At 41.1% G+C, this 9,997-nt stretch overlaps 1 protein-coding gene across 1 annotated transcript; it reads right to left on the bottom strand.

Moving 5' to 3' along the window:
- Positions 1–1,068: 1,068 nt before the first annotated feature.
- nags (N-acetylglutamate synthase) lies at positions 1,069–8,904 on the bottom strand. Its single transcript, XM_023290047.3, has 8 exons — positions 8,379–8,904; positions 7,515–7,795; positions 6,828–7,041; positions 6,009–6,189; positions 5,723–5,762; positions 5,422–5,553; positions 5,105–5,287; positions 1,069–2,861 (listed from the first exon to the last, which is right to left on the bottom strand). The coding sequence occupies exons 1-8, from the start codon at positions 8,751–8,753 to the stop codon at positions 2,684–2,686; spliced, it is 1,584 nt and encodes a 527-aa protein (XP_023145815.1). The 5' UTR covers positions 8,754–8,904; the 3' UTR covers positions 1,069–2,683.
- Between the last annotated feature and the right edge of the window lie 1,093 nt (positions 8,905–9,997).

Here is a 9,997-nt window from a genome sequence, read left to right as displayed (position 1 = left end):
TAATTCTTTGTCGCAGCTGGAATTTTACAGACTGAGAGATGGTTGAGAAGGTTTGCAGTTCTTCTTTTAGCAAAATATTTTAGAATAGAAGATCTTTATTGTCATTGTACATGAAATTATCTGCAAACCAGCAAAGTGTATCAGTCTGACGTATCTAAAAATAAATAACTAAAGAAAAATGCTTCTAAAGCCAATAATAAACATAATATTTTGAGGAAATATTCTAAAAATGAAAGAAAAGCTCCATTCTCACTCCTCTCAGGATAAACTGTCATTAAAATTGACTTTAAATTTAGCTTCAACACGAGATAAAAACATTTACTTTCATTACTGATGTTGTCAAGTTTTAATAAAGTTCATGCTACTTTTATAAAATGATGAAAGTGAATAAATTGTATTTCTGTGATCTGTGTTTGATTTCTGTCTTTTCTCCTGTCATCCAGATGTTCAGAGGGAGATGATGCCACATCTGGTCCAGCTGATGGAAGGTCTTGAAGTTCTCTGACTGGCCTGGACTGAAGATGGTCGTCTCACTGGATTTAAGGTTCAGATGCTCAGTAACAAACTCCACCAATGAGCCAACAGGGAAGCTTTAGGTTTATTAAATGTTGCTATGAAGGTTTCGCTGTTTTTCTTTGTGAATGCAATGTGCTCCAACTGAAACTTGAATTAGAACTTAGAAGTAAATCCTTCCATCTGAAAGGATTTAGTTGCATTAATAACCTCATAACATTCTAATTTTTATTCCAGTCTTGGTTGGAAATAGAATCTCTGTATTGATTCAGGTAAAAACTGAACTTCACAGCATGTTGGAGCAAAACAACCAGATGAAAACTTCTTTGTTCTAAATATTAAGTGTGTGTTCGTTTGTTGGTGATTGTGCAACAGCTCATGCAAACCTATGAAGCTTGTGTGTATCGTACAGTCCTTAATCCTTTGCTCAGAGACTCTGTCCTGAGTGTTATTAGGAGCAGTTAGGACTCCACTTGAGAAGAAATTTCCTAACATACAGGTAGACACACACACATACATACATACTGACACAAATACTGACTAAACACAAATTAGTTCTGGTTCAAACAAAGTTTCCAGGTTTATTATTAGAAGAGTTGAACCCAACGGCCTTAAAATCTCACCCTCCTTCATAAGGATGTACAAACCTTAAGTGCACACAAACTTGGCCTTTTTGTTTATTTATCTCTGAGATTAAAAGTTGTATTGGAGTGTCCTGCTCTAAGGTTTCCATTGAGGTCACTAAAAACAGTCTTTCCATGACCCAAAAGCCAAACAACTCATGGTTCACACTGGCAAGAACAAAAGTTAAAAGAACTCCAAAACCACAACCTGTGGGTCTGCACCATCTTCTTCCTCTGTCATCAGCTTTACTGCATGTGTAAACACTGTTGACCAAAAACAAAACCGAGCACCACTATCAAAGGAAATTAAGACTATTTAGGATGCTAGAACTACAAATGAAATCCCAGTAACAAGAACTCCTGAATGAAAACAGCAAATGTAGTGTTATCTAGTTGAAAATTCTAAATGAAATTACATGACAGCGTAACCGGTGTTTATAGGTTACCTGCTATATTAGCACAAGAACACTAGAAGTTTCTGGGGCACTTGATAAATACGGAGTCTGGAATTTGAGTTTTGGAGAGTTTAGTCTCAAGTCCTTATACTCTGTGGTATTTAAGAAGTGCATGACAACCAGTCTTCTTACAAGCAGCCAAAAACACCAGTGGATTCCAATCTTCACTGGTCTCTTTCCTAATTCTGTCTGCTAAATGAACAGGGAAGTGGCAAACCGCTTCTTCTTCCTGTTAATTGTCACATTTTATGCTTGCAAATCCATCTGACAGCCCGATTGTAGCCATTTAGTGAGGAGAACTTGCAGTACAAATTTGAAAAAATAAAAGGAATGGTTAAAATCAAAGCAGCAGAATTTTGAATTTATAGCTTTGCAGTTCTGAATCTGACATTTCCCAAAAAGCAAGTCCTTCATTAGACACTCCTTTACTCTTACCCAAACTCCCAAATCCATAACCCCATTCAAAGTAGCCTTTGTATTTTAAAATATTGCAAAGGTCAAGATAATCCTGATTACATCACTGAGACATCATGAGGGTCATTTTTGCAAAGATTGAAAATCTCCTTCAGCAGAACAGAAAACTGCATAAATACTTCCACAGGTCCAGGAGGATTCTTTGAGACAAGTAAACAGACGTCCCCCATGTGCAAAATCAGCAAAAGACCCCGTTAGCAACACCTAATCTGGAGGCTCTACAGCGCCTGGCTCATCTTGGCTTTCCTGGTCCACATCACAAAATAATACTGCAGTTTGAGGTTGCCTTTTAAAATTAAGCAACCTTAGTTTTGTCACATTGTCGGTGGTCTTTAAGCAAAGTGCAAACCCTGAGCTCTGCATCACAGCAATGCCTAGAGCAAAAGCCAGCTCTAAAAACAGAAGACACTGCCTAGGTGAAATTCCCCCAACAGTCAGAGAAAAAGACTGAGGACTGAAAACTGTAGAAGAAAAAAATGCAGCACTGAGAATACAGTATGAATGATCTGGGGTTGAACAGAATGAAACTCCACAGCCTTAAAGCTAAAAGAAAAGAAAAAAAATTCAACAATTCTCTAAAGTTTCAGAGCTACATAAGCAGCTGATGAAGGAGGTGGTTCAGGATCCTGCAGGTGAAGGAGTCTGCTGGGGGGAAGTGAGAGACGAGCTGTGGAAGGAGTCGGGGAGGTTTTTGGCGTACTCTACCAGCTCATAGGAGTCTCTGATGTCGGTCAGGCCGAACCAGAACACGGTCCACACCCCATTAACGAAGCTGCCATCGCAATGTTTAAAGTACCTGGAAAGGCAGAGGGAGAGGTCACATGTCAAACTTCTACGTTACTGTTAAATGTGTGTGGTAACACGTCCGACGATACTATTTTAATAGCAGAATAGGAAATGCAAAGAGGACGATGGATAAGCTGCTGTGATCTGACACTAATCAGCCTCAACATTAAAATCAATGATAGGTGAATTGGATTACATTTAAGGATGTTTGCGATCAATTGGTAATCGATTAACTGTAATCTATTTGCCGATAAGGAAGAAGAGAGGGAACATGCATGTCATAAAATGTATTGTACTTTAGTAATTGGTTGCAGCACCACGCTGAGCTGCTTTCGACTGCAGCTTGTTTGCTGTGTTTAACACTGTGGCTACGCAAGAAGGAGATCAGACCACAGGTAGTTCCATGTTAGCAAACATAATTAAAATTATGGGAATTTTAATGCTCCAATCCAAATTATTAAATGAGTAGTTTATCACTGTTTATTTAGGTATGTTTGAATCTTGTTTGTTGTGGATGGGTGAAGTGTTTTTTAGTGTTTGTGTGGCTGATAGCATTGGGCCACCATGACAAAGACTTCTGGAGTGATTAATGGATTCCAGCCAGCACTTATCTTAGCATATTGGGCACAGAAAACTAATGCCTGTGTTCTAAATATTGTGAGGAACATATCCCCTGAGCTTCCATTGAAATCTACATCTATGGGCCTACACATTATTAGCCAGGTGGTTTTATGTTTCATTAATATCTCCCACAGAAACATGCAGACTGCCACATTACACTCTGATAATGTGAGGAGATTTGATAGCAGCCTAGTGTGTTTACATGTATTCTGTTTCAGACCCCCTGCGATTGGCAAAAAGGTAACAACCATATTTATTTTATTATTTATAGATATTTTAAGGCTTTATAAACCCACAACTTTTATAAACCTTTCTCACACTGTTATAAACACTTCCTATGCTCATAAACACTTTCTACACTCCTATACCTACATAATTTTAACAACATATAAACTTCTATAATGGGTACTCACCAGTGAATATACTACAACTGAAGTGATGAAGATGATGATGAATTAGCTGTGCAGTGCTGGTGATTGGTTGCTGAGCCAATCAGAGCCCAGTGCTGTACGCTATGCATTTTATTTCGCTTTAATATTTTTTTAATATGTTTTAATTATTATTTTTTGTATTTTTAATATTGTTTTCAATTTTTTAGGCTAGAAAATGCTTACTTTACCACAAAATAAAATAAAATTCTAAATATATAAATGCCTATATACTGTAAAATCTGGCGATATAGTGAAAAATCTGCAATACCAAAAACAATTTAAAAATCCACGATACACTGAGACTGCGAAAAGTGAACCGCGATATGGTGACGGACCACTGTAATTAATTAATGTAAAAAAAACATTGAATATCTACATGTGATGATCCTGCACTTCATCAGTCAATCAAAGACTGCAGATTTGTCACATTTCTTGTTTAACTGCACTCAGAGGCTCACTCAGTTCACTCACACACCTGTAAAACCGTACTCAGATGTTTGTATCTAAGAAACACAGCAGCATCAGTGAATCTGAGCTTTAGGAGGGTCAGGATATCTGGATTTTCTAGACTATATTAGACTAAAAGCACATCTCTGTGCACTTGTGCTGCAGCAGTGAACATGTTTTTAGTTGTTTGGTTGAAAAGGAATGAAGTAATGTCAAAATGAAAGTCCTGAAACTTGTGTGTCTTAAGGCCGGATAATGCTTTCTGCAGGAACGTGATGCGTGGAATTGAGACGCTTTAAAACCCACTCGAGAGAACGCGTCTGGCTTTTATACTCCATGCAGTGTCTGCTCTCAAACTGCAGGGGGCAGTGTATCGCAAACACACGTCTACCACAGTACTAGAGTAGAAAAAGTTTGCCATCGTTTACACCACTTACAACAGGGCATTTTACCGAATAGTTGCATTTCAGCAGTTTTAATTTCATGCCATGATTTGTTCATAACCCGGTTACCGCGGTGATCTCTGTGTGATGAATCGTATAAATGTCTAGATGTCAGAACTTGTGCTGCTAGGAGCTCCTGTTCTTCAGCCAGTTTTCCGCATGTCTCCGTCTGCGTTGTGAGAAAAATTTGGAGGTGCACAATGCGGAAACTTTCCGCTTGAGAAGGGCCGTGTGAGGGGGCGTGGCTGCTAAAATGTCATAATTCATCTGCATGAACCTCACGGACGTGTCAAGCATAAAACAACCTTTACCAGGGGTTGATCCTGTTGGTAGCTCTGGACCTCCAGAACAGTTTGCCCAGGTCCTGCCTGATACACTCCCACAGGATGTGACTGGTGCCCTGGCCCTGCTTACTGCTGCTCACCACAAACTTATCCAGGTAAGGCGTGCCGCTGTTCACCGGCTCCATGGTGATGACGGCTGCAGCGCTGTACCTGAACGTACAGAGACACACCAAGACTTGAACATAACACACACATTAGTGCAGGATGCTTATTATAATACTAAAACAGTTCAGGATTTACACGTGGACATGTTTCAGTCTGAACATTGTTGAAGCTGCACACACCCTTCGGAGAGGTAGATGGAGTGCAGTCGTCCTTTCAAAGAGTCGATGTAGTCTCGCCTCAGAGTTTTATCAAATGACTTGTTGACGAGAGCCAGCAGACGCTCCACATCAATCTCATCCAGAGAGGCGTACCTGCACACACAAAACAACTTCATCCTCTGTACGTGCACAAGTCAAATGCAGTGTTTTTAATCTCCTGGAGGTGAAAGCAGCCCAACTCTTGCAAGGGGTTAATTTTGGTCTATGACTTGAATTTGGGGTCACGGCTCAGAGTACACAGGTTTGTGAGATATGTACTGACCGGTGAATGGGGTCTCCGTTTTTAAAGAGCGTCCCAGAACCTGAGACAGAAGAAAAAATAAACTCATGTTAATTATTTTTGGTTGCACCGTGGACAAAAAAACTTCACCACAGGGACAAATATGCTGCCCTCTTGGGTTACATCTCAAAATAGACAGGCCTTCGTGTGTGTGTGTGTGTGTGTGTGTGTGTGTGTGTGTGTGTGTGTGTGTGTGTGTGTGTGTGTGTGTGTGTGTGTGTGTGTGTGTGTGTGTGTGTGTGTGTGTGTGTACATGTAGCCTCTGTACCCCTGTGGCTGAACAGCTCAGACAGCAGCGTGTCTGCTGAGGTGATCACAGCAGAGGACTCGGTGGGCAGCTGATTGAGCAGTCTGGCGATGGTGGTCACTCTGCGGCGCTCCGCTGGGCTCAGCCACGCCGCCACGGACAGACCGGGCAGGTCGGTGGGCAACGACACCGAGTCCAGCACCTGTAACACAAACATGAAATGTTCTTTACTAGACATTTATTCTGCAGCTCACAGTCAGACTGGACCTCACTGCAGATTTATGTTTATAAAAGCTTGCATATCTTCTACATCTATGGAAACTAGGGATCAACTGATATGGGGTTTGTTTTTTGGGGCTGATACTGTAATAATAACTGATGTTTGGGTGCAATATGCAGCATGTGATACCAGTGAACCTGTCATTCTTAACTAAGGCTCTTCATTAATAAGGGCGACTACAACTGAATATGTAAAATAGAAAAAAAAAAAGTCCAGATCTTAAAGCATTGCTGTTTTCCAGACACCATTTCAGGGTAATCTGTGGCTGCCTTCTAACTTAGCCACTAGCCGTTAGCATAGCCTTAGCCACTGTCTGAGTAGCTCATTTCCAGGTTTGTGTCGACGGCTTGTGTTTCTTGTTCAGTTTTTGTTTTGTTTTTTTTCTGAGACCACAGACTAACGACAGACAGAGAGAGGAGGCTGGTTTCCCAATAATCGGTCAATGAAAATATCGATAATCGGAAAAATGCCAAATATCGGCCACGATAATCAGACAGTCAGGCCGACAATCAGTCTGTCCCTAATAGAAACACGCTCTAAACTTGAGCCAGCCGGCCTACCTTGTGTTCTGGGCTACGGAGGCCTCCCGAGTTGTTCAGAAACATGACTTTGTGGGGCTGCAGGGCTCGGGAAATGGCCGCCGTCACCTCGGTCTGGTCCAGTATTACTGAGCAGCCTCGTTCGTCCCTCCCCACCGGACAGACCACAGGGATTGTCCCGCAGTCGAGACTCCACTGCAGGAGGCTGGTGTCCACGGTGATGGAGGGGGGAGCACTGCAGGGAGAGAAGGAAGAGGATGAAGAGGCAGGAAAGCATCAAACCAAGTGTCATGTGTGGAAAGACACAGATGCACATGTGTCCGTTAAAGTAGCAGCCAGCTGACAGTGGTTTGATTTCTGCAGACCATCTATGTCCAAAGAGAAGTTAGAACTAACGAGAAAACACGAGAATTTATAGTCGATGAAACAGTAAAAAACAACCTTTCGACCAGCCTTGTTTTCTTCAATTTCTTGTTCATTTTAATGCCTGGTAAAATTAAAAGTACATTTGTTTGGACAAATATAATGACAAAACAGCTCATAAGGGTTTCATTTAAAAGCTGATATCAGACATTTTCCATGTTTTTTCTTGATAATAACCAAAATCACTTCAGTTCTTCCATCAATAGCCATGGCATTCCACTGCCAAAAACAGCTTTTAGGATTCCGTGTTTTCTTTTCTGTCTGTTTTAGTCCCATGATCCACACCTGCTTCCTCTCGGTGCTTCATGCAGCAGGAGGAAGGACTCCGCGGAGAAGAACGGCAGGACGGTGGCCGAGGCCTGCTGCAGAGCCTCGGTCAGCTGCTGGCAGCGTTCCACCAGCTCCCGGCTGCTCCGAGACCCAGGAACCGGTTCAGTGACCCCCGACTCCTGGTGCTCAGACCGGCCCATGACCACCGCTGGCTTCATATCCATCCGCTGCAGGAAGGAGAGCCCGAAGGCCAGACTCTGAACCATTTCCCTGCTGTCGAACGCCGAGCTGTCCACCTAGGAGAGGCAGACCAGCACAGTACTAAACTCAACTTTGGTTCTCCAGTATAGCTGTCTGATATTAAAACACTGACAATTTGGCATCATATTACCAGTAACTGTCAGGAAACCTATTTTTCAATGGAGCTGTCAGGTTCCTTGGGTTTAACAAAGTTTTTTTTTTATGTTGCTGAAGTATTAACTGCAGGCTTTGGCTGTCAAATATCTAAAATAAAGCATGCACTAATAAGATAGGTCATTTTAACAGTTTTTAAAATATTTTCATAGACATTCAATTGGACTTTCTGAGACATTTGGTTGAAGAAGCCCATTTTTAAAAAACTAAACAAGTCAGCATAGCACACATTTCAATTTCATTTGTCATTTTTCTTCATAACTAAAATCGTTTCTGTTTTTTCTTTATAACTAAATTCTGAGAAAATTTAAAAAAATATAAAATATAAACTTTATTTTTTAAAATAAAGTCATTGCTGAAACATATATAAGCAACATACAAATACTTAACCTAAGGCAATAGTTTGGTCTTCCACTAAGTTTAGAAAAAACTAAACTTTTTATTTATTTAATTCATGAAGTTTACCTCCAGCACGGCAAAGGCAGGAGACTGAGCCGCAGTCGCTCTCTGGAACTGGGTCAGCCAGTACCGAGCCTCCCGGGGATCTCCGCCAACCTCGTTGAGAAACGCCTTCACATCCCGGTAAATCAGACTCCGGTTCGCCCGCACATGTCGGTCTGCGGCGGAGACATAGCCCGGGTGCTCCTGCTGGGCCAAAGCCGCGGGCTTTCCTGCCGTGCCTGCCGCGTCAGAGCTCACCATGCGCCGCTGCGGACTGAACATTTTCCGCTGCTGCCGGCCGGAGCTCCGACTCAGCGCCGGGGGAGACGGACTCGACAGGTACTTTCCTGCCATCACCACGGCCCGACAGCCGGAGGAACCGCTGTTCACTGTGGACATGCTGGCGGCGGCCGAACTTCTCGGTCTCTCGGGCTGACAGCGGGAGCTCCGTGTGAAGTCTCCGCCGAGTAGCAGCAGCTGAGGGGGACGCAGAGCTTCATCCACCCGCTGCTGCTGCTGCTGCTGCTGCTGCTGCGTTAGCACTTCTCACATTTCATCAGACGAGGACCTGCGGTCAGCAAAACCAAAACCACACTAAACTAAACACACAAAAACAAACAAATAAACAAGAAAAACTATGAAACAGGCCCGTTGTTCTGTTCATTCTTTTTTGTGTGTTTTCTGTTGTTTAAAATGGGGGAAAAAAGGGATCACAGATTTTCAAAGTCAATTGAGGCTAAGAAAAATGAAAGAAAAAATGGTCAATTTTTTTTCTTTTTAAAAAAAATAGTTATTGGTTTAAAATAGAACAAAACAAACAAAAAAAATGGGCCCATTTCTGTTATTTTTTTATATCTGCTGTAGGTGGAAGTAGTTTCCAATAGGCTATACAAACCAAAAAATATAGCTTTTGTCTCTCTTTTTTGCGTTGTTTCAAATAGATAAACAACAACAACAAAGAGTTTTCTGCATTCTTTTTGTTGTTTTTTTCAATAGTTTTAATCAGATAAACAAAAACTGTCCATGTTTTCTTTTTTTTTTCTTTTCGGTGTTGGTATATTAAAAAACAAACAACAACAATACTGGTCTTGTTTTCTGTTTGTTGTTTTTTTAACTGGTGAAACAACACAAAAATTGGCTCTTTTTCTATTTATTTATTTATGATGGTGGGTGTTATAGTTTTCTTTTGTCGTGGTTTAAAATGGAAGATCGTGTGCTCTGTGAAAACACCGTCTTTTGTGGTTGGCGCTGAATTATTTCATTAAATAATTTTTCTTAAGTAACAAATTCTTCCTTAAATATCCACTTTGCTTCTTTACATATCGTAAAATTGTGAATCTTAAACTTTCGAGTTCAAATTTTGGTCTGGTCTGGCTGTAATCTCTACTGGTGTTCATAGTGGCACAGTTTTATTAGAGAAGATTGTTTAACCTTTAATCTATAAAATTCATTGTTAGATATGTTGTTGGAAATGAAAGGATAATTCCAGCTGATTTCATGGGTGATGCTAATTTTGCACACTTAGGATTTCCCTTCGGGTTGCGTTCAGAAATAACTACTAGAGTGATTAGGTCAGACGTGTCCCCAGCTGGATATATTAAAATGGCCCTTACAGTTGGTTAGTTTCTGGATTTATTTTTGAT

The sequence above is a fragment of the Amphiprion ocellaris genome, chromosome 19 (assembly GCF_022539595.1).
Source record: "Amphiprion ocellaris isolate individual 3 ecotype Okinawa chromosome 19, ASM2253959v1, whole genome shotgun sequence".
NCBI lineage: Eukaryota > Metazoa > Chordata > Actinopteri > Pomacentridae > Amphiprion > Amphiprion ocellaris.
Note: the sequence above shows the minus strand (reverse complement) of the source record. Positions and strands in the feature narration are given on the sequence as shown.